Source organism: Akebia trifoliata, chromosome 10 (assembly GCF_017979445.1).
Source record: "Akebia trifoliata isolate Shusen 1 chromosome 10, ASM1797944v1, whole genome shotgun sequence".
Lineage (NCBI taxonomy): Eukaryota > Viridiplantae > Streptophyta > Magnoliopsida > Ranunculales > Lardizabalaceae > Akebia > Akebia trifoliata.
The window spans coordinates 3222571-3248354 of NC_141384.1; the positions used below are offsets into that span (position 1 = coordinate 3222571).

Consider the following 25784-nt stretch of genomic DNA (forward strand, 5'->3'; position numbering starts at 1 on the left):
AGGGTAGTCTCTAAGAGGCAATTCGAACTCAAGATCTCTGCCTCCTGAGGCATGGTCCTAGCCATCTCGCCAACCATTTGGGGTTATTAGCTTAAGGTGGAAACTTGGGTTGGTCATACTTGAACTTGACCTTAGGTTCTGTGTGGGCATAGCTAGCTTGGGTTCTGTCTTTGGTCCGGGCATAGGAATTGGGCAATCTGATTTGCCCGAAACTGAATTTAATATGGTTATAATTTAAAAATATTTTCTTGTATCTTAGTTTTTTCACGTTAATTATATTTTTTTGATAACCATGTATCCTTGTAAACAATGGACTGGGCTCATATCTGGGCTTTTCCCAGTCCATAAACTGTGGTCTAGTCCAACGATTAGTCACGGGGCATGTGCAATGCCTGCACATCACATGCACCAGGTAAGTGAGGGTGCACCCTTGCAGGTGGCCCTTGAGGAATTAATGCTCATACTGAGTATCGAACTCACGACCTACATCATTGTATTATGACTACCAATAAGTGAATTAAGATGGTAACTCTAGTTAATCGTCATTTTCTCTAGTCTTTTTAAAATTTGCTTATAATTTTATATATGTAAATTGTGGAACACAATTTTAGGACAAAAAATTGTAAATTTTAAGTTCTTTTTACGTACCACTTATGTTTATATAAGCCCTTATCATTGCTAAATTATCTATATTAATGGGGACTAAATTTACCCAACTTGGGGTGGGTTGAGCATTTCAAGCTTGATATCGGGTTGGGCACGGGCATGAGTTGATCCCCAACCCGCCTAAGTTGCAGCCCTAGGTTAACCGGGTTAGGTTTATATATTTCAAAAAATAATCAAATTTTATTGATTTAAACGTTCATGATCTTGTACAGAAATTAGATTTTGCAATTAAGCATCTATATTAATCCATCTTATTTTAATAGAAACTTATTATTCTCTTAAATTATATGAAAATTATTCTTCACATTTTTTTGGGTTGTCAATGGTTTGGGTTCGGATGGGATAGGTGCCGATTTGGTACCATTCAGATATGGATTGGATCAGAGGACTCAGGAGTGATCCAAATAAGCTTTGGATCTAACTCTTATAGGATTGGGTTTGACCAGATCTAAATATTCGGATGCAAACCCGATCCAATATCCAAAGAATCCGAATAATGTCCAATCCAATTTAATATACAAAACCTAAACAATCTTCCCTATTTTTAAACAAAATATATAAATATAGGCCCTTCTTGGTATGTTGCAAATCATTTGCAAATGCAAATAATTTTCTGGAATCAATTTTACTGCTGCTTGGTTACATGATGCAAATGATTTGCATTGCAAAAAAAATTGCATGGACTGCCTAAATTCTTAAGTAATTTCAGCAAAAGATTTGTGACAAAAAAAGTACTACAAATCATTTGCAAAATCCCAATGAAATATAGTAGAAAAGGGTGGTCAAATGAAAAGCAGTTCAAACTCACTTTTCTGACTTGAAGTTGCACAAAAGTTCAGTTATAACGAGAGGCGTTGCCCTTGATAAGCCATCATCATTTCTTTGAGTTAGACCAGTTGGTAGTCCATCTTATATGAACACTTATCTGAGAGGTTAGCTATAACAAATCCTGCAAAAACCTAGATTACATGGGACCCATTATTAGGTTTCCTTTGATTGATTGGATTAAAAAAAAAAAAAAAAAAATCACTAAACACAAAATTACATCAATGCAGCCAAGGGTTTACCTGGATGGATCCAAAGATGTAGACTGCGGAAAAGTGGCGTCCATGGAGGACCATATCCGCAACCATTGCGAGGGGTATCGTGAGGGACATGCCCAAGGTTGCAACTAAAGGCGTCGTCCAAACCACAGAAAGGGCCCTAAATCATTTGGTGAGGATAGATGTATTTAGAGTACATGACATAAAAAAAGAAACGATACTCATTATGGGCAAAGAGGCAGCTGAGGATACCACAGATAATCTGAAAGAACGCTTCCCACTAAGCCGTTTAACAGCACGACTTCTTCAATGGATGTCGAGTGTGGAAATGTGAATTTGGGTTCAATTCCCACACTGGTCAGTGGCCACACTGCATCAAACAATTTAAAACTATGTAACAAATGGACCATATTGAGAGAGAAAAAAAAAAAAAAACAATTCAGGTGCAATAAACAGGTTGTAACAATGTATTTTATCAATCCACACTTAAAAGAAATAATGAGAGGGTGGTTTCATTGGAACAGATAACTAAAGCATGCAATAACATTAATAATGCCAAAACCTCAAACTAGGTATAAAATCTACAAAAGTAACCCCATTGAACTCTTACTGTTTCCATCTACCTCTTAAGTAATTTTTTCAAATCCAATCTACAATTTTAGAACCAAAACATCATCAAAGATCTTTCACTTCTTACCGAGCCACCAAAGGCCAAGAAGGGTGAATAATCCGATGTACCCAAAGAACTTTTGCACATCAACCTTTTCTTCTTCAGACCCAGCGCATCTCTTTAGTAGTACTGCAATAAGTAATCAAACATCCAAGCATTCAACACTCTAGTGATCCCAAAGGGTGGTAAATATCATAGAAGCTGGGATAAAATGTTCCACCCGTAAATAAGCCATATGTCAATGCTGCAAGAAGACCAAAAATGTCCCCAACTATGGAGTGCTTCGTAATTCTAGGGAGCAAGAAAAGAAAAGGGTTAGGTTGAGAGAAAAATTGAAACAAAATATTATAAAATTTTGAAAACTAGAGTTACCCAGAGATGCTCTGTGGTTCATCAGTTGCCCAAGTTTTTCCGATCGTGGTCATGGCAACACCAGCCATGCTGATAAACACAGCAACAACCTTTGTCACGGTTAAAGAATCTTGGCCCAGGAATGCCCCAAAGAAAAGTGTAAAGAGGCCTGATGTAGACGACAAGACTGTAGTACTTGCAACACTTGTGTTCGCCAGTGCAGCATTGGATAGATACTGTATAAAGGCAACGAAACTTGTAACATACTGTACATAAACCAATACAGAGGATGCTTAAGCAATGGAGAACTCTTAATGTGTGCATCTCAATTGACTGTGAGCCTGGTATTCCAACAGAATGGCAAGGTACACATGGTGCATGTGCAAAGATGGAACCTATGTTACCAGGTTCACTAATATAGTAGTGAACAGAACTGGTACAAACCAAACTGGTTCGAGGTTCGGTTTGTAGTGAGTTTGTCAAAAACAGCAAACCTAACAGACCCCCTTATTTTGGTGAATTTTAGAGATGCCCCCATGATTTGGTCAATATTAGAGATACCCCTTATTTTAGAAATCCCAAGATTTGGTCAATATTAAAGATACCCCTTTTTATTTTTAAACTAATGATATGCCCCTTTGACCTGAGTCTTCTTCTATGAGATTAACCAATGTTGTTAAATAGCATATGCGACCATGTGCAACCAGCACATGCTGTTCACATATGCGATTTCGCACATCGCATATGCTGCAAAAAAAAATTGTAAAAAAAATGCAGAAAAATAGGCCATCGCATACTTTTGTGTGCGATATATTGTAGTATGCCATTGCATATAGACAAATAACATATTTTGGAGGTATGCGACCACATTTGACAACACTGAGATTAACATAAATGACTAAAATATCCTCCTTGAACTACCTCTACGAATTGGGTTCGTTCAAGAGTGGCAAACCATGAACTCGAATTTAAACCAACGAATTAGGTAACATAGGGTGGAACCCACCATTGGACTTGTCACACCTAGGCAACCTCCAAGGCTGATAAGTTGACACAATACAATGCCTAATCATTTGATCAATTACATTCTTTTGGAAGGTGAAATGTACAGAAAGCATTCCACTCATAAAACAAATCAAAATCGAAATATCAAACAGTGGGATGACTCAATCATGTCAACTCTCGCATTGGAGATCTTCCATGAGGGAGGGTTGAATGGTGGGTCCATCCCCATGTGACAAAGGATACCCTAAATAATAGAAGATCAAATTAAGAAATATCTTACCTCAGTTGTAAACCATATAGGAGCAATATAAAAGCTACGCTTGGCGATTTCCCACGAATTGAGTTCACAATTCTGTCTCTGAAAGTTGAAATCATCTTCACTACTTTTAGCAAGCAATGGCTGTCCCTCTTCTTTTCTACTAAGATCCATGTCACTAATCAGACAGGTTCTCATTTCGGTTTCGAGACTCTGGGGCATTTCATTAATTCTAAGGGGGGTATCCAGACCAATAGAAGAGCTCATAGTTGAGTTTGCATCTATTAACTTCTTCAATGAACTAGTAGCCAGGAAGCTACATATCCAGTCTTTGAGTGCTGCTATTGGTAGATAGATCACCAAAAGAGAGGCCCCTAGATAAGTGACTGCAAATGGTTGCCTGTACTCCAAAAAAATTCTCTGCGAAGCATGAGCATCATTAAGTTTAAAATCCTTATCTTGAGGTAACAATGACTCCATATTTCAATTTTTTACAGAAAGGGAAGAAATAGAGTTATGAAATACGAATTTAAGTAGAAAACAGTTCAAAAGTAATCAGATATATAGGTGCTAACAGAGAAAGAAGTTAGAACAAAAGGGTCAGGAAGAACCTTAAGAAAATGTATTCGATCTTCTCCACACAAGTTTCGTGAGAGTTTAATTGTTGTTAAAACGAGACCCATTCAATTATGTAGGTTCTCTTCCTTCTTTCTACCGATGTAAAAGTTTTACGAGGACCATAAAACAATATACACATGTTGATTGAAGGTGCCAACTTAGCTAAATTGGTAAGGTTTGTGAGTGTGGGTTCAAAACCCACCTTCACCCACTATGCTTTGTCCCAAACATTGGGGTCAGCCACATGAATCCTATTTCTATTTTCTCCATTAAACTCTATCTAGACCCATATCTTTAGTCAAGTCAAGTGTCTTGAGATCTTTCTTAATACTTCAACTAGCGTCATATTTGGCCTTCCCATCGCCCTTTTGGAGGGTTCAACATGCACCAAAGCTCTCAATTACTTATAATTAATAACGTCAAATAAATCCTTATAATTTTAAAAACTTCATGAACCATCATCATCATGATCATCAAACCTTCAACATATGAACCCATTGTAGATAAAATCAAAGTTATAAAATAAATTTGATGAATTGGCATCATACTCTTTAGAGAAATAGACTATAACAGATAATCCAAGCCCGAAATTACTCAAGAAAGCATAAAATTAAGTAATATTTGGAAGAAAAAAAAAAAAAAGAATTGGACTTCAATCTACTGTAAATTCTCTAGTGTTTTTATTTTTTATTTTAAGCTCACTATGTAGCATGTACCGACCATTTCAACAACTAAAGTGAAAATATTTATCAAGAAAACCCAAAAAAAACAGCTTGTAAACCCAAAACTACATAAAAATAAATAAAAATACTTAAAGGGGTAAAACATGAGAGCTCACCTGGGTAACTTCTGCAGATGCAACCCATATGAACACAACAGTACCAATTAAGAACAACCCAGTTCTGTATCTCCAACCCATTAACAAACTAAACACCAAAAACCCAAAAAGAATCAGAAATTCTTCTAATTTTCTCTATCCTCTCTGTTCCAAGAAAAAGTTCCACTGTTCTATTTAATTTGAATTATGTTCTTTCTTGGTTTTTCCCCCACCTACTTCAATCTCTGATGATTGAAGAAGAAAAACAAGATAAACCCAAAAAAAAAAAAAAATTCAAAACAGATTGGTTTTGGATTCAAGAAAACGTACAAAAATTGGGGTCAAAGAAGGGATGGTTTGCTGTCAACGAAGAATGTGTTTTCTCTCACCCTTGTTTAAGTCAAATGCCAACTTAAGGTGTACGTTTTATTCCGAACAGACGAAGTTACAAAAATGCCCTTTACAGTTGGGAATTGCAGGCCGAGACCGTAGGGACTGTTTGGAAATCCAAAATGAGTCCTCATCAAGGCCAATCATGGTTGGTTTGGTATGACCTTTTCAAACATTTCTTGTCAAGTTTGTTGGCTCATGGATTTAACATTTAAATCATAAAAAAAACTAATTCTAAGTTTTGTCGAAACCAAGTTTAAAAAGGCAAAAGTGACCACATTTTAAACCTTACTTATTTGGATTTTGTGCTTAAAATTAATTCTAATTTAATTTTGAAAGTGACCTATTTTTTTCTTCTTTCTTCTCGTGGTATCCTCACCATTCGGGTGAGGCTAATCCCACGGTCACACGTACCGCTCCCTCGAAAAATCCTAAGTGCAACTGGTCGAGTCAAGGATCAACCAGACTAGTTCTTGATTACCTAATACCAGTTGCACGATGACTTGAAAAAAAAAAAAAACAGTTGCACCTCATTGATATATGATTGTGCTCCAAAAAAAGAAAAAGAAAATGCATTATTTTACTTTTTCTTGAAAATCGCAGAGAGGTTAAAATACTACCATAGCTTCATAAAATCTATATTCAATTTTCAAAATTTTATGATCTCCAAAAGGGGTTTAAGCCCCCTCGTTAGCCACTTATAAGGATTTATCTTGGCCTAACTAGTATGTCTGCTTTGTGGGGTATTTCATGGATCCAAAGGATTTAGACGAGATGTGACACTCTAAGAGACTAGTTGCCTCACCCATGCTTACTAGGCCTACAGTTCTCGACATCCCATCATTAAAATAAAAAAAAAAAACTATTAATAAGGGTTCTTTGTTTCCAATTTTTTAGTAAAATTTTCTCATGAGGTATAACTAGCACGTATATGATGAATTTTTTTTTGAAAAGGCAATAAAATAAAATAAATAAATAAACATTCTTTTAAGATTTGAGTGTAATCAATACTAGGTATTCTACAACTGATCGATCCCATTTTGAAATACGTTTTAAAGTATAACCAATTCTAATGAAAATAAATAATATGAAAGATTATATTTCATAATACCCTTATATATTTTATTTTTTAGTAAAAAAGATAAGGATATATTAGTCTTTTACATAATAAATATATATATTATGTCCTTAATACATGCATCTATTATGTTAACATTAATTGTCAAAACATCTATTACAAAGAAGACATTTAAATCTAGAGTAATGCTCAGGTGACACAACAGTTCTATAGTGATTCTCACAATTCTAACGTGGCTTAATATCCACATCATCCACTTAATGAGTCAGCAGTCACGTCATCTTTTATTATTAAAAAAATAGAAATTTGGTGAAGAAGCTAAAATATAAAATAGAACTTGGTGAAGAAGCTAACATCTTCTCCTCTTCTCTCCTTGCTAAGAGAAGAAACTTGGTGAAAAAGCTAAAAAAACAGAAACTCGAATTAATCGTTGCTGTGATATAGTGAAGAACGGGGTTCATTGTTCGTGATGAATGCTTCAAACTTCAATGGAGCTTTCGAGATTTAACGAGATGACAAGACGAGAGAGAGAGAGAGAGAGTGGAGCTTTTGTTCAACGTCATTAATGGAGTTTTCAATGGTAAAACCCAAAAGGCCAAAAGAAAAGACAAACAAATACGTGATGAGTCATAAATCCTTGAGTATTTGAGCTTGTTAACTTCAATCTAAAAAACAAGGAGAGAAAAGGAGAAGATTGGAGATGACTTCATCTAAGAAACAAGAAGTGAAGAGGAGAAAATGTTAGTTTCCTTACAAAGTTTCTGTTTTTTTTTTAGCTTATTCGCCAAGTTTCTATTTTTATTTATATATATATTAAAAGATGACGTGGTTGCTGACTCATTAAGTGGATGACATGGATATTAAGCCACATCAAAATTGTGAGAATCACAGTAGAACTACTGTGTCACATTACTCTTAAATCTAAATACTAAAATGCCCTTAATATTTACTATGTAAACAAACATTTATTATAAGACAAAATGGTTATGGGCTTTATTGAAAAGTGAGTTTAATAGAGAATGCTATCGTCTCCATAAGGTCTTGGACATTAGCATTACCATATATATGGGTCAAGTTCCGTAGACAACCTTCTTGACAAAGTGTTTTATCTTATATGGGTTAAAAGTTTCGGAATGTTCTGCTTTTTTGTGATGATGATCTCTATGGTGAGGAAATCATCATCACAAAAATCTGCCCACTTTGAAATTTATAACCCTAGTTTATAAGTTAAAGAATTGTGGACCGTTAATTTTTTACTGTTAGTCTGTAACCACTTTTGATGGGGTTAGAAGTTAATGAATGAGCTAATTTTTTGTGAGGATGATCTCCCCACCATATAGATCATTCTTACAAAAACTTAGCTCATTCCAAAACTTTTTAGTCATGTAAGGCAAAACTTTGTCTAGAACGTTGCCCACAATTTTGTCTATTGAACGTTATCATATATATATATGAGCGATTAAAATAGGCCCTATTGATATTGTAAAATGACCTTTGTAAGCTCAACTCAAGATAGTAGACCACTAAATCATTTTTTCCTCCTGGTTTGCATATGATATGCCCTAATCAAGAAGGTCCTCATTGTGAAGGAAAAGAAGAAGAAGAATTATAAGTATGATGTAATTTTTAACTTGGGGATTTATTATTATTATTTTTGAAAATAAAACAGTTGAAAAATGGACTCATGGCTATAGTAATATTATGCTTTGCTTATTATATTTTAACTAGAGAATGCAAATGACTGAAAAATGAAAAATGTGAATGAACATAAAGTTACTGTTAATTTCAACCCATTGACCTTATCTTACAAGCTTATTACTTGTCATCAATCCAACATCATCGATTAATGACGTTGGTCGAGACAATGAAATTAGTATAGAGTTTGATGGATTCAAAGTTGAAATTACTATCATCAACCACATAACAACATATAACATAAAAACATACAAACCTACAAGCATTATATCTGAGTCTTCAACCACATAACATAAAACATCCCCATTGGATACTTAGCTAAATACATTGTACGTAGATAATGATACTTGGGTCGGTCGCCATTGAAGACAAATATGACAAGACTCACTAACATTAAATCAACATTTTTTCGCAATTTTGCTACTCAATATTGCATCATAAATCCACTGAGCAACAACCTTGTAGTATTGCTTATCACTTTCACCAAGATTTGTTATATGAACAATCCCCAATACACTGTCACCTTGAACACCAACCAAATTCGACAAATAAGCCAAGATACATACCAATTCGGCACAATTCTTAGTTTTAATGCCCCAAAAATATGACGAATCGAATATCCTCGCATACTTCCATGTCATCCTCTTTACATTCTCCGCAACGTTTTCACCATCATACTTTCTTATTACATTGGCCAGTGTTTCCAAAGCTCTTTGCGTCATTCGATGATCCAACATCTTAATGAGTTCATCAACCGGGACTTCTAACGCACGCTGTACACCAACAAAGAGTGGGTATGCATGCATCCCAGCACAACGGAGATGTTGCTCATATAACAACGTTCGAAGTTCCTGAGCTATTTTAATTTCATTATGAAGATACAACATTCCGCCATTCCATACTTATATAAGGAATTGTTCCAAAAAATCTTCGTGATAGATTCTAAACAGGCTTTTGGAGGATAGTACCAAGTGAGGGGGAATTCAAAATGGTAAAAAAGGGAGAAGTTCGACTTGATTTGATCCAATCCATTGAGATAAGTGTTGGCAGGTTTTGTAAACAACCTAAGCAACGAGGCACAAACGTAGGTGATCGAAGCTGCTGACTCCAAAGCAGAGATGGGAAACCATAAGGACCCAGCATTTCCCCTACTTTCCTCTATCCATTGTTGATGTTTCACCGATGAATAAATGTCTAAATCCTCTTGTGAGGTACATGGGCTGTGATTAGGAAATATCGGGCACGTTAAATCTGAAGGGTTTCTCAAGTTCCAAGCAAGTAAAATTATTGCACCAACAGTTTCTTCGGTCATCGATTGCATGATATTGTTTAAAACTATGGAGCCAAGATCAACTATAAGCTCATCAGGTATTGTGTAAACTTGTATCCCTCTCTCCTTTCCACATAGCATTGTGTCATCCCAGTCCTCCTTACTAACCCCTTCCATGTACAAGTACTCTGGGAGACCATGGGACAATTCGGGCAACATTGGGAGAATTTGCAGACTGCGAATAATTACGATATTAAAAGTTGAAGCAACATGATTAGTAAAAATTGTTTGTTTCAATTTACAAAACCCAACAATCAAACTTCATAAATAGAGAAAACATGAATAAAAAAACAGCATTTGAAGAGTTGCTAATTGTCCTGTGGAATTGTGTTTGTAGACTATCAATGGGCCTGGCCTGCTGTGAATAGAGCTGGGCCAATCCTATTTAATTATTATATTAGGCTGAGCAGGCTCGAGAGTCAAACCCAGACCGGCCTAATTCACAGCAGGCTAGGCCCATTGATAATTCTTCTAAGGGTCTGTAGGATTGTATGAAATTCGTTTTCACTGGAAAATGAATTTCGTGAGAAAATGTGGCACATAGAAAAGAGTCGTGCTGGAGTAACATTAAAATCGACATCGTTTCACATGTTGGTGTGCATAGAACCATAGATGCTTCTCATTCCTATCTCGATGAAAACCATCTATGGTTATGTGCTGACATCCACATCAGCAATGTGTGAAACGATGTCAATTTCAATGTTACTTCAGCACTTCCCTATAGGCAAAGGGGTCCAATATTGGTTTTTAGTTTTGGGGATCCTAGAGGGAAAATCTCTTTAGGATGGAATTCATTTGCAAGGGAAAATTCCCATACCCATTCCCTGCAATCAAACACACCCTTTGGGTGTGTATGGTTAATGTGAAAAGAATGTTCAAATAAAAATCCATTTTCTAAAATTTATTTTCTGGAAACAATATTTTCCTAATTAAACATATGAAAATGCTTTCCTTCTCTTAGTGCACCTGAGGCGAGTTGAGGACTACTTACAGTTACACCCATTCCAACCGGATTTTGGGTCGGGTTACTTGGGTTGCAAAAACAATGTAGCTTCGTTTTCAAAGTTTCTTTTTTTTTTTTTAATTATTTTCCTCCCATTGTTTTAGATATTAGAAGGCAAAAAAAAAAAAAAAGAGCAGAAAATCGAATAAATAATAAAATCATATAGAGAACTATTGGTTATCTGGTTGCCAAAAACTCGAGTAGAATAAGGGATCAATGGTTTCGGAAAACAAATTAAGGGGTTTTGGCAAGTGATTGAAGAAGAAGGCATTTCGGTCATTTTATGTTACTCTCATATATAAGACCACAGTCAAAGCGTATGCCATCTGTCTGCAAATTCAGGGAGGTATCTCAAATATTCACCAAAACAAGGAGAGTTATGTCTAAATTACCCTTCCAACAAACAAAGCAACAGATCCAAAACATCAAAACCCATTAGAAATTTAAAAAAAAAAAAAAAAAATTAACCAAACAAACAAACAAAGAATCTTGGAAAAAGAATAATCCACTCTGAAAGAAGATCATAGATTACCTCTCTTCTGAGTTCTGATCTCTTCTTTGGTGTAGGAATCCTAGGGTTTTAACCCCTTCAGTTTAAATAACAGTAATTTTGGGAAACCAACGGCCTTTTTCCGTCGAAAAATGTACCCCCTTCAGGTTAAATAACAGTAATTTTGGGAAACCAACCGTCTTTTTACGTCGAAAACGTCTACAATGTACAAACTCCCAAGTCCCAAGTAAAACTTCATTAGAAAGAAAAATATATTACTGTCTCACTGTAATACTAAAAGTTTGATGATACCCCCAGTTGTTACAATTCCCTATATCATTGTAACAGAAAATCTTGATGTCATATCTAGTTTGATGACATACCCACATATCCTCTTGGTCCTGACCGTCTATGTTTTATTAAATTTGAGATTCCCTTGACTCTGGTTAACTATATTTTGACCAAGAATAATGATAATGTACACGGTAAATCATACGCGATCTCTACACAGCTGATGTAACAAGGGCACAGAACCACAAATCTTTTTCTTGCGTATCCCAAAGAAAAAAATCTATGATTTTGTGTCCTTGCCACGTCAACTGCGTATGAATATGGCTTTAAAAATTCGTCCGAGACCGAGAGTTATTGCCCAAGTCATCTCGGTATCAAGCATGGATGAGACGGATGGACAAATCAATTTTTCGGATGAGATTTAAAACCCCAAAGAAGAATTGACCAATATGTCCCTCATTTTCCAACATGAAACTATACTGTTCAAATGAATGGCTGAGATTGAATGGTGTTCTCAATCTGATAACATGCATCCCTTGACCTCGGTCTGTTCTAATCAACTAATGAAAATGACCTAAAAACCAATGTTTTAAGAAAAAAAAGGACCCTTGATTTTTCTTTCCAAATTTAGTCATGTCACCATCTTGGGTAAAATCATTTTACTCTCATCTTCAACATTAAAATTCTACATACTTCAACCTAACCTCAATTAAACCTCAAGAACTAGATAGGATTTTTGATAAGTAGAAGATTATGGAATTTTGGATAGAAAAATCAAGAATTTTCACCATTTTAATTTGTTTTGTTTTGTTTCTATTATTATGGCATTTGTTCTGGACAGAGTTGAATGATGAGATAAGATTCATAGTGTGAATAAACACTTACTACGGAAAGTGGTTCTATTTTCCAAACTAAAATCTTAATCCTTAATTATTTGAAAAATATCTTAAAGCACCTTCTATAGTTTATAAAATTTGAAAAAAAAAATTTATTATGAAGGTTTTTCCCTCCAAAACCATGAAACCCTGCCTGCTACTTTGATAATGATGTGTGTTCATAGATAATGAAAACAATAACAATGTGTTCATGACATGCCAAAGTTAAGGATTTTAGGGAAAAAGTCGTCTTTTTGTAGGATTTCATTGTTTCTTCGTGGGTTCTGTTGTACTTTTGGTATAAATTCTTTCTGGATTTTCTTGTAATATGGGATATGATGTGTAACTTAGGGGCAACCTAGAGTCATGTTGGGAGTCCTATGTGGTGGCGTCTTTTTGATTTATCTATTTTACTTTTTTTATGACGGGGTATCCGAACTTACGTCCGACTAGGTGGATCAGAAGAGCGAGGGCCCATGCACCGCCCGCACATTACATGCACTAGGTAAGTGAGGAAGCACCCTCACGGGTGGCCCTGAGGAAATATTGATCATACTGGGTATTGAACTCACAACCTACGGACTCTCACCGCTTATTCTATAACCAACCACATTTGGAAAAAAAAAAATCAATCTCTAGAAAACACCAAGAAAATAACAATTTACTTTGCATCAAATGAGATCAATAAACCATATAAACATACTACCACATATTCATATAACAGATGAAAAATATGTTAAATAGATTCATAAATTCAACCAAGACTTCTTCAAAAAAACAAATAAACACATTACTTATGACCTGCTATTTCGGTTTGTTTTGGTTGCCCTCAATTAGAAACTTTAGTTGAGTTACTCAAATTTTTGCAAGTCAATACTGCATCATATATCCCATGAGCGAAAACCCTGAAATTTTCCTTGATAGATTGATCTGCTAGTTGAACAATCTCCAAGACATTCTCATCTTGAACACCAACCAAATTTGACAAATATGCTAAGATATATACCAATTCCTTGCATTTCTTAGTCTGAATGCTCTTAAAAAAAAAAAAAACGAAGAATCGAACATCCTGGCTTACTTCCATGTCATTCTCTTTTCTTTCTCCGCAACATTATCACCATCGTACTTTCTTATCATCTCCCCCAAAGTTTTCAAAGCTCTTATTGTCATATGATGATCCAAGATCTTAATAAGTACTTCAGCCTGGAGTTCTAAAGCAGACTGTACACCGACAAAGAGTTGGGTATGCATGCATTCCTGCATAACTGAGATGCAATTCATTTAATGTCATACGAAGCTCCCGAGCTAATTTGATTTCATTGTGGAGGTACAACATCCATATTTAAATAAGGGAATAATCTTAAAATTTCTTGAGATAACATCCAATGAGGTTTCCGGAGGATTGAACCAAGTAAGGGGGAATTTGAAATGGTAAAAATTAGGAGAATTTGGCCTTGATCCGATGCAATGAGTTGAGATAATTGTTGGCGGGTTTGGTAAAAAAAACTGAGCAATGAAGCACAAACATAGGTGATCGAAGCGGCTGCCTCCAAAGCAGAGATGGGAAAACTTAAGGTCCCAACCTTTCCCGTACTAACCACCAATTTTTCTTTCGACAATGTATGAATGTATACATCCGTTGAAGAGGCACATGGGCTAAGATTAGGAAATATTGGGTACGTTAAATTTTTAGGATTTCTCAAGTTCCATGCAAGTAATATGATGGCACCCATGTTCTCATCTGTCAAAAATTGCATGATATCTCTTAAAACTACAGATCCTAGCTACACGACTTCTTTATCAAGCAATGTGTGAACTCGTATCCCTTGATGGTTTCCACATACCATATCGTCGTCCCAATCAACCCGACCCATGCCCCTTTGAGGGGGGATCATTGACATTGGTGGATTTGATTTGTAGGCCTAGAAGGATTACAACATTGAAAAGTGAAACATTAGTAGTAAAAGAACAGTTACTTAGATACACAATATCTTTGATAGTGTATCTCATGCATCTTAATACAATGCAGGGGCGAGTTTAGAGTGGGGCACTTGTCCCCACAAGAGTTTTCAGATTCTATGGATTAATGTGCTATTGTGACAGGTTTTTAGCTGTGGACAAAGAAATCTGTCACTATTGCCCCCACAACTATTTTTTTCACTCTTAGTTGCCCCCATATGAGCAAAAGCCTGACTCCACCCTATACAATGCATCTTATTCTCTAAAACTAATAGCTAATAAAGAGAGAAATTTGAAATCGAATAGCTAATAAAATTCAGAGAGAGACGCCAACGCTCTGCAATTTATGTCAGAGTTGGTGTGGCATTAGTAAAAATTGGTGTGCAATAGCAGCTCTCAAAATAAAACTACAAAAAGGTCAAAAGTTTTTTACTGTCTCACGCTCATACAAAAAGTTTGATGTTACCCATAGTTTTTACTATTTGCTATATCACTGTAACAGCAAAATTTGATGCCATGCCTAATTTGATGAAATAGGCATACATATCTCCTCTTGATCCTGACCATCCATGTTTTATTGCTTGACCTCTGTCTTCTCTAAATCAACTAATGTAACACGACCTAAATACCCTCATCTTAACCCAAGCTGAAAAATAACCCTTGATTTTTTATTTCCAAAAAAATATCATCTTCAACATCTTTGGGAAAAATCATTTTATGCCCTCATCTTCATCTTCAAACTTAAGACTCGTTCCATTTCAAAGTTGAATGGGGAGACAAAATTCATGATGCCAACCCTAATAGTTGGATGGTTTTGATCAAGTTGATCGTTAGTCATTATAAAAGAAATGAAATGAAGAAGAAGAAGATGATGATGAGGAGGAGGAGGAGGAGGAGGAGAAGGATATTCAAATTTGGGACGATATGTTGAGAAGAGGTTGTTTTGATTGAAGTGTTGACAGAGAGAATATCAACCGTTGGATCAGATCAAATTTTGAATAAATCAAAGGTTAACATCAATCTTCCAATATTTTACTACTATTTTTTAATTAGAACCCAATGCGTATGTCAAGGAAATTGCATGATTTGTAATTAGCTCGGCATCATAATGAATTGAGCTGTGATTTTCTGACTCAAACAAGGAAAAAGATCTACAAATCTGTGCACTTGCCATGTCAGTCTAATGAATTCCGTTGATGTACACAATTTGCAGAGACTTTTCAATTACTTTTTTTTTTTTTTTTTTTTACGACATTTCAATAATTGTCATAGAGTATAAGCACATTTTGTGTCATAGTAATTAAATGGGAAAGTGAAAATTACCGGTAATATATTTTATAATAAAGCAAAATATCGCTAATTATTTGAAAAATAATTCTTTATAAAATCACAAGTTACAATTAATTTTTCGAAATTGATGGTCAACAGAGAATCAAAATACAAATAACATTAATAGGAATTTAGAGAGAAAACATGCTTTGTGTCCACAGCAGCAAGGAATCTCACAGAGCAAAATACATAAAGAAACCCTTCGGGCTGAGCCCACTACGCATCGGGAAAGGTCCCTTTTGATAGTGCCTTGCCTCTTGAAATCCAAACCCAAAAAGAATATTAGACATCTCACAACAATTTCTATTATGTAAAAATACATCACACAACAGGAGACAACCCCATTTTTTTGGAACAAAACAATTTGCCCGGATAGATATAGTAATATAAATTCTTTTTCCTTTTTTTTTTTTTTTTTTCCCTGTGAGCATAGATGTATGATCAGATAATTTTTTTAAACACGAGAGCAGAGCATCGTCGATTATCAAGATTAAGATGTGAAAACGAGCAAGCGTTGATATTTATGTTGGCACAACAGAACATATTAGAGAAAGAATAGAAGCCAAAATTGAAGAGGGGTTTTTAAGTTGTACAAGAGTACTGGGGTACAAGTACACTTCTTCGTTTAACCAAGTCATGAAGATCGTGAACAATCTTAAACACCGCGTCTGGCCGTGACAGCTTCAAACAATTCTGAGACATGGTCTTGAGCTCATCTGCTTTTGGACCGAACCATTGGGCAACAATGTTGGCTATTCGTTTTGGTGATTTTGAGAACTTCCCACATCCATTTTCCACCACATATGGAACATTTCCGACTTCCTGTAAAAGCAAATCATGGTAGTAATTAGTCAACACATGTGCATAGAAGAATAAATGTTCTATGTTGCATTAAAAAGGATAACTAAAAAGGAATGGTTTGGTCACCCGTGCGATTCCAAGCCATTCAGAGACCCGCCACATTGCATGTTTAGGTGTCCAAGGGTTATTGTTTCCATCAAATAGGTGTAGTAACATATATCCCATTGCTCATAAGCAAGAATTGGATTAGCCATCCAATGTGTTTAACCCAAAAGATTCTCTCTTTTTTTTAATGAATGTATGAGTTGATCATGATTACCATCAAAGCATTATCCAAAAAATTTAGGGTCGGCAGAAATAATCTTATTCTCCATTTAATTCTGTCTAAAACGATGTATTTTGTTGACTCAAATGTGTTCATATCTGTTCTCACTACCTCAATTCACATCCTTTTGATCTTCGTTGTTCATGCTCAAATCATCTCAACCAACTTTTCCCTTGTTCATCACCTATGGGAGATACTCCTATTGACATCACTTAGACGGGATAATGGAATTTAGCCAAGCTATAATATATAAATAAATAATAGATAGAAACAATATATATAATAAAACACAACGGTGGACCCCACTTCTCTTGTCCCCCTACATAAAGAGGAGTTGGGATTGAATGTCAGTACGAATCTCAATGAATTTTTTTAACTTTATTGTCTTCCCTCTTCTCTTCCTTCCCAAGATTGCCCTTCAAACTTTATTCTCTTTCCTCCTCTATTTCCCTTTCCAATCATACCCCTACAACTTTATTGTCTTTCCTCTACTACCCCTTTTTCAATAATACCCCTCCAACTTTATTGCTGACATAAGCACGGACACTAGTATATTTGATAAAATAAGATTTCTTGGTATAAGAGGGCCAACATGTCTCAAACAAGGAAATCTGACAACCAAATTTTCACAAAATGGAATGTCCTTGTCACACAGATTGCAACCATCCAATCAATATAAACTTGTCTCTAAACTATTCACCATATTCTTTTCCAATCCCATCACAAAAACACATGCACTATTTCTCAGTTTTGAAGATCCAATGTGCCTTTGCTATAACTGTTCAACTTGTATATGGCATTGTGAGAGATTTCAGAGCTTATCTTGTTAGAATTCTAAGACTTGCTTTGAAAATTTTCTTATCAAGAAAAGTTTCTCTCATATTTAGATTGTTTCTTGTCATTGTATTTTCAAGTGTAGTTCCGTAGTTCAGAAAAGAGTTTTACAAGAAAAAAATTGTCCCTGGAAGGCAAGGACTAAGCAATTCAATTTAACCAAAAACATCTATCAGCAAAAAACAGCAGATAAACAGTATCACGAAACTAAACTGATGGATTACGCTCGAGTGGAGACATGGACCAAAAATTACCTGCCCAGCAATGTAATCATTGAGAATTATAGGGAGGCCCCGTATCATGGCTTCTGCAATAGTCCCTGGTCCTGCCTGCAAATGTCAACTTACGGCACATTATTACAATATGAGCAATAATTAAATTTTAAAACAGAGGTTTCTGCCACCTTCACAAGAGATTTACCTTCGTAATGATGCAATCACAAGCACCCATGCATTCTTCTATTTTAGTGACGAACCCCTTCACCTGAAATTTTGTAGACCAACTTTTTTATAAGACATTGCAAATTATTGACAAAAAGAAGAATACAGGACACACAATTTTAAGGAATTAGAAGGTGGCATGTGCAAACGCACATGTACCAAAAGGGCTTATTTATAACTTAAAATATTGATTAGAGGGTTTTTGAGGATTATAAAGTAAAAAATGATACTTTAGAAATTTTGAAAACTAACCAACGTGAGGGATGCAATTTTCTTGCTTTTTCGACCCAAGTGACCCTGATTATATTAACTTTAAATATAGAAGTGGGGGCATTTCTGGCCACTCAAATTATGGTGTCAAACCACTTCTACTCTGCCTTGTCTCATTATAATGGTAAAGATAATATATAATGGCTTTGATACTCATCAATAGATAGACCACACATGGGATGGGCAATAGAGATTAAAATATGCACACCCACACACACACACACAGATACACACTTGGCAATAAGAAATAAATCTACACTACGAAATTAGTCTTTCGGTTAATCTAAGAAGGAATGAAAATTCTAAATAAATCCAAAGCTACGTTGATCCTCTCAAATCTTCAAACAGGTCATTTCATCAGAACAAAAACTAAATTAAGAAAACGAAAAATAAGTGTAACAGCTCAGAGTTGCACTTGATGTCGGAACTGAACTAAAACAGGCAAAACACAAGGTATGCACACTATGTTATGTACGGTACCTGAACAGGAATCTTCCAGTTGATCGAAAGTAACCTATTGGTAAGCTTTTTATTGCGGCCACAGATCACAAGGATCTGACCCATTGGTTCCCCAAGTTCTTCGTCATACAATGAATTCCCAAGTGCTCGAGCAGTAGCCTCAATGGGACCCATACCCTCACCTCCTCCCATCAGTAACACAGCAGGGAGATCGTCATCCATTCCCAGTTTCCTCTTTAGTTCGTCCTGGACATAGAGGAGGAAAGCAACCAAATTTAATTAACGTCGTACACTTCAATCATATTAAGGAAACAACCAAACACGAGGAAATCCAAGGCAATATTTAGACCTTCCACAAGGAAGGTGCACCAATGACGTATAATACACATGTACACAAAGGGAAGATCCAACACCCAAGAATCCCACTATAGGAGATCTCCTAAGCTAGCAATCGCATGATCCTTGATCATTGCCTTTCTTCGAGTACAAAAAAAAAAGAAGATAAAATGTTGGAGAAAATTGGAAATCAAAGAGAAAAAGTGAGGAGAAAATTTAGAAAATCGATCCAAAGCACAAGAAATGATGCTGTCTTTAAACCAATATTTGCCTCCACCAGGTGAAACGTGATCGACAACGGGTTACCGGCAAAATCGGTTCCAGGATACAATGGATAGAATCTGAATTCTTGTACTGACTTGTCGAATCTAATCACACTCCTCCAAACACCAAAATTTTGAATTGATCTAATAAGAGCACTTGTGGGGAAGAGTTTAAAACACATAATTTTTTTAAAAATTTATGTGTTTAAATTTGAGTACAAAGAATGAAAACAACACTCTTTAAATAGTTTATCAAAGGATGTCTTGGACACCCTTTGAAAATGAAAAACCAGTTGCCAAAGGAATCCTTTGGTTCAAAAGGTGTGAGGCAAAGGGTGCAAATAAAAGATTTTTTCTTTTAATTAATAAATAAAAAAAACCCAAAGAGGTGGTTACGAACGTTGAAGCAAAACCAAAGTTTACAATTTTTTAGAAAACAAAAGACAAGTCTTTTGGAGACAACAGTTTCGCAACCGGTTATATTAAAATATTTAAAAAATTTACAACATAAAACTCGGTAGAAAGATTAAACCGATCAGGTCAAGTCTTTTTTTCCTTTTTTGATGGGTAAGTTGGACTTGAACCCACGACCTCAAAGTTGTTTGCAATGTGTCAACTCTTGGGCTGGCAGATTTCATATTCGGATTCCACTGATAGGTCCAAGCCACAACACACATCATGCGTGCTCTAGCCCATGGTAGACTATCCTTATGTTCTATCTGAGAAGTACCTTAGATTTCCTCATCAGATGTTATAGAGCAAGAATAACTAGGACATGATAGGTAGAATAAGTATCAAAATATATTCGAAAGAAAGATGGTCAACCTTTGGTCGAACAGGCTTAACAAAAGAAGGTCGCACCGGAAGACCATAGACCTTAATCTGAGAGGGCTGTAGTCCAGCTTTCGATGCCCTCTTTTCCACCTCTGCCGTCGGGCAGTAACATCTGGTTACAAGCTTATGAAACCTGAACACAATAGGAAGAATATACAAGATGACATACTACTACGACTACACAAATAGGACTGAAGATGAAACACTCATATGTGGAGATCTTACCATGTAGGATGACAAGTGCTTAAATCTGTGACTACTGTCGTAAATACTATCTTTTTCAGAAACCCCTTTGCTCTCAAGATACGAAGTGGAACATGTTGCATTAGAGGATGCACACTGATAATAATATCAGGCTTGTATTTCATTAGTCCATTTGCAACCTCTCTGTACAAATAAATAACAAAATATCAAGAAATATTGAAATACTTGTAACACCTGCAGTACATTCCTTGCAGCAATTGATGTGATCATATTGTGGCACAAATTGCTTCCATGGTAAAACTTAAAAGAGAAGTCCTGATTTTCAATGCTTTTTGGATTTGATTCATTGCCCAGTAGATTCATTCCTTATTTTCAATTTAGTTGAAATTTCTATAGATATGGTGCGTCATTAATTAAAAAGAGAGTAGATGTCACCATAGGAAACATAAATGAATGAACAGGGATTTTCATTATGTATATATTTTATTATCCATTAGTCATATCATCTTGATTTGGAAATGAGTCTTTTGAATTGATACAAATAATATAACAAAATTTGTACCAATTAGGGTGCTGTTTTGAACTTGGTTCGTGAAACAATATCACAAGGTTGTGGGGATGAGGTGTATTAAATAGAGAAGAGTTTATTGGATTGCTCCATAAACAAGGTAGATGCCTACATTAATACCTTCCATCATTATTCTGCCTTATAAGGTTCCATTATCACCTGAACTAGTAAACTAAGGACTACATCCCATGATCTACTTGTACATTGAACTCTCTTGGACATGCTACACTACATGTTTTGCTTGTAAGATTGAACACCGTAAGATCCTACAAGCGCCTACATCAAGTCCAGACTTATGATAGCATATCACATTAGAGACTAAATAATGGAAAAAAAAAAAAAATACTGCATGGAGAACAGTTGAGTTGAATACTCCATGGCCTGAGAAATATAGAAATGGCTTACAATAATAACTCGAACCTTATTTATAAAGATTATAGAGTGTTTTAATCATTTGAAAAAAAAAAAGGACAGAATACTTGCAACACCTACTTGGAGATACTACACTACATCTCCTACTTCTAGATTGAATTTTTATAAGCACCTATCAATCTAAGTACTTACATTAAGAGCTCTTGCTCACTTGTAACGACCTACCTATACTACCCTTTTAACACCTCAGAAAATCATAATAATATGGCCCCAAAACTGCCCATAGATTATCCTTCAAGATAGAATAGAAACCCCATAGGTGTTAGCTTGAGGAAAACATGTCTCTATTCAGAGGCTTCAAGCGAGCTAAATATAAGTTTGAAGGAATCAGTTCAACTAGTTTCATGTTTCAATTATCTCAGATCTGATGCAATAACAAATTATATAAAAATTGGAAGGTACGACAAAGAAAGAAGACCACCATAAGCCAAATTCCTTGAGAAATTGTCTAGATGAGAAAAATTATAAGCTTCCGTTTGAGTTAAAAAGCATAGGTCTTTTGGAAGGATTTCTCTTCAAGAAAATATTTTATAATATTTGTGAGGAGCACAACATAGCCAAGATTCCTCTTGCATCAGCATATTCTACACATTATATGTCAAGAGATAGAACAAAGAAATTTTTTTTTGGAACAACTGAACAAAATCTTCAATATTCTATCCACATTGTGGCTTACCCTAAGACACCAGAGATATAGTCTGTTCAATTTCAATTACTTCTCTTGAATTGTTTGTGATAGATTTTGAACGTTAGGAGGTGGAAACAAGTCCCGAGGACATCGCTTCTTTCAGAATTTACTATTAAGGAACTGATGATTTCATAATGAACATAATGGAAAAAACTTTGAAGTGCCCATCTCGCTTCAAAATTTCGGTAGAACCCTCTCCTTTAGATCACACATGGTGTCTCCAAGGAGGTATTCCAAATATTAACAAAAAAGTAGGCACATGAAATAAACGCAAAAAGCTACATGTCATATTATGAGGAGGGTTCATACTCGAACATAATAAACCAGTTAGATGGCAATAATAGATGGGTTTGGTACTTCGGTTTTGATTTCAATCACTATCAATAAAGACGGCAAGAAAACATTATGGATATTTTTGGAAAACTAGAACAGGATACCAAGAAATGTCATGTATGATGAAGAAGAGCCTCACCGAGCTATAAATGCCGAAGTTGCGGCAAAATTGGACTGATGCACCAAACGTGGAGCGGTCCCGTAATAAGTCATTTTCCAGAGTGGCCCATGTTTCACCAAGAAGCTGTAGCTCCTCGGCAATTGGTTAAACGGCCATGGGGTGTGATCGGACCACAAATCCGTAACAAACACCTATACCACAACAAACACACATTACGCTATCCACAAATGGTGGAATTACTAAATCCTAGATACTAATACATTGGAACCTTTTCACAATAGCGCAATCTATCGAAATAATACCTCATACTCATCTCCAAATTCTTCGTTAAAGGTTGCTTTGATGGCTTCTGCTGAAGCTCGATGACCACCACCTGTATCACTCATCAAAATAAGAACTTTTTTTGATTTCTTCTTCTTGACATCATTCAAGCTCACCCCCTCGTCCTCCAATACACCACACCCATCCCCTCTCAATCCATTATCCTCTGAAGACGCTCGAACTGAAGCGAACCCAATTGGGATCCTTTCACAGTGCAATCTAATAGCCCTATTGAAATCATTCAAAACCCTTTGAATCCTTGAAGAATTTCTACTCAAACCCAATGAAGCAAACACCTTGGGCTCATTATTCTCACCAACTAAACCTCCAAATCCACCAAAATACAAGGAATTGGATGAAATTGAAGAATAACCATTTGACCCCAAGTTGTAAAAAGCTTTAGAATTGAAGGAAAAGCAATCCCACTTTGGAAAATCAAGGAAAAAATTTATGAGGTCTTGAGTTACAGCTGAAGAAGGCATGGTTTTGTGCTGTAGGTGTGATAAGAACTCAATACATTAGTTCATGGAGGTCGTTTTCATGAAAAAGGAGATATGGGTTTTACTCACTACAGAAGATAAAGAAAGAAGGGAAGAAAGCAAGTTAGATAAAATGCAGTGTAAGATGAAGAGATGACTCTGACAGCATATGAGAGAGAGAGAGAGAAGGGTGGGGGGATTGAAGCCACAGAGAGAGAATTTGGTCTGAGGACATTACAGGGAATTTAAACTCCCAAAACCAGAGAAAGAAGGACTAAGCCACTATGGAGAAATTGGTCAGATTGTAGAAAATTTTCACACGTGACTGGTGCAGGTGCTGTGTATGTTTGAAATGCCCCTCCATGTTTTGGTGACTATTTGAAATACCCATATGGTTTCAAATTGATGACATGTTTCTTGACCTCAGTCTTTTCAAAGTGACAAATTAAAAATGAATTAAAAAGCCTTCATATTCAACCTCTAACCCAAAATTCTTTACATCTTTAACCTGGGTAAAAATAAATCATCTTCATCTTCAATCTTAAAATCCTAATTCCTTTGACTTTCAAACGTGACAAACAATGAGGAAGTGGAAAACTATGGATGTCTAGGAAGAAAAATCAAGTGTTTTCTTCAAGAGGTTGAAAACAATTGATCGAACACGAGGTTAAAAATAACTAACCCTTGAGGTTGAATAGCTTGAAGATATTGCTTTTTAAGAAGAAAAATCAAAGGGTTTTTTCTATTGAGGGCATTTAGGTCATTTACACTAATGTCGGTCTTTATATCTTTAACCTTTGGATTAAAAAAAATCACCTTCATCTTCAATCTTAAGATCCTAATTTTTTTTAAACTTTCAAATGCTAGAAACAATGAGGAAGTAGACAACGATAGATTCCCAAAAAGAAAAATCAAGTATTTTCTTCAAGAAGTTGAAAATCATTGATCGAACACGAGGTTAAACTTAATTGACCCTTTAAGTTGAAGAGCTTGAAGATGTTGGTTTTTGGAAGAAAAAAAATCAAGGATTTTTTTATTGAGGGCATTTAGGTCATTTATACTAATCTTCATAAGTAGATTGAAGTCAAGAAGCAATTCATCTTTTTGAAAACAAGGGGGTATTTTAAATATTCACCAAAACATGGAGGGTTATGTCCAAATAACCCAAATTATGACCATAACCTTTCATGTGTTACATGTGTCACCTTTCATGTGTTACATGTGTCATGAGTTGTGATCCTTGGACCGGCCATCATGAATCATATTTGCTACGTGGGAATGTTTGGAGGAATTGTGTTATTTGATCATGAAATGGAGGACTAAAGCCTATACAAACGATCACGTTGTTTTCATGTAAGAAAAAAAGGCAAAGTGAAGACACCGCCCACTGCCTCTCCACATGATGCACAGGAAGTGTTTTGGGACTATCACCTAAATCCAAGGAACATATGTGGGCCTATACATATTTAATTTGGGCCTTAAAGTAGACAAAAGAGCATTATTTGGGCCATGTGTCTTTGCCCGTTCCCTGGCCTGATAATCGACCCAAGATTGGAACTCATAAGTAACTACTATAACTCTGAACTTGAGTCTAATTATGAGCCTCGATAAGATTCATGGGCTTAGAGGGGCTCGTAATGTTTTTATGGGCTAATGGTGTTTGGATTAAAGATGTTCGCCTTAGAATTTGATCTTGTCGCTCTAATCGGATAATAGTCTTTTTGTATATAATTTTTTGATATATTTTTTTTAATATTAATGAATGTTCCATTGCACAATAGCCAAGGGATTCCTACAATTTGAACTAGAGGCAAATAATTAATCATTTTTAGGAGTACTTTTGAAAAGTCCAAAATTATGTAGGGTGCTAACATCTTCATGAAGTCTTGAACGTTATTTTTAATATATATAAATTATTAAAAAAATAAAACTGTTAAAATTTATAAATAAATAAATTCCCATTAAATAATAATGAGATAGAATCATCAGATTTATACATATAAGAAAAATAACAAACTCCATATTGTGGGGTATATGGATCTTCTATGACATTGCCTTTGGCACATGAGCTATTATCTCCCATCGGTCCTGAGCCATTCGATCTGATGTTCGGCCCATTTTCTTCATGTTGGTATCCTTTGGCAATACATTTAGTGTTTGAACTGCTAAGAACGATGATCAATATCTAGTATGATAAGCATAAATCACAA

At 35.5% G+C, this 25784-nt stretch overlaps 2 protein-coding genes across 2 annotated transcripts; both read right to left on the minus strand.

The window, feature by feature from the left end:
* Window positions 1-1237: 1237 nt before the first annotated feature.
* LOC147392775 (putative vacuolar membrane protein YML018C) lies at window positions 1238-5817 on the minus strand. Its single transcript, XM_086456709.1, has 8 exons — window positions 5448-5817; window positions 4016-4411; window positions 2752-2966; window positions 2600-2670; window positions 2407-2508; window positions 1962-2079; window positions 1734-1869; window positions 1238-1625 (listed from the first exon to the last, which is right to left on the minus strand). The coding sequence occupies exons 1-8, from the start codon at window positions 5526-5528 to the stop codon at window positions 1554-1556; spliced, it is 1191 nt and encodes a 396-aa protein (XP_086312835.1). The 5' UTR covers window positions 5529-5817; the 3' UTR covers window positions 1238-1553.
* A 10525-nt stretch (window positions 5818-16342) lies between these two features.
* LOC147392776 (monogalactosyldiacylglycerol synthase, chloroplastic-like) lies at window positions 16343-23903 on the minus strand. The gene is made up of 8 exons (XM_086456415.1): window positions 23077-23903; window positions 22793-22965; window positions 20654-20815; window positions 20420-20561; window positions 19017-19241; window positions 18247-18309; window positions 18081-18155; window positions 16343-16688 (listed from the first exon to the last, which is right to left on the minus strand). The coding sequence occupies exons 1-8, from the start codon at window positions 23575-23577 to the stop codon at window positions 16449-16451; spliced, it is 1581 nt and encodes a 526-aa protein (XP_086312541.1). The 5' UTR covers window positions 23578-23903; the 3' UTR covers window positions 16343-16448.
* Window positions 23904-25784: the final 1881 nt, after the last annotated feature.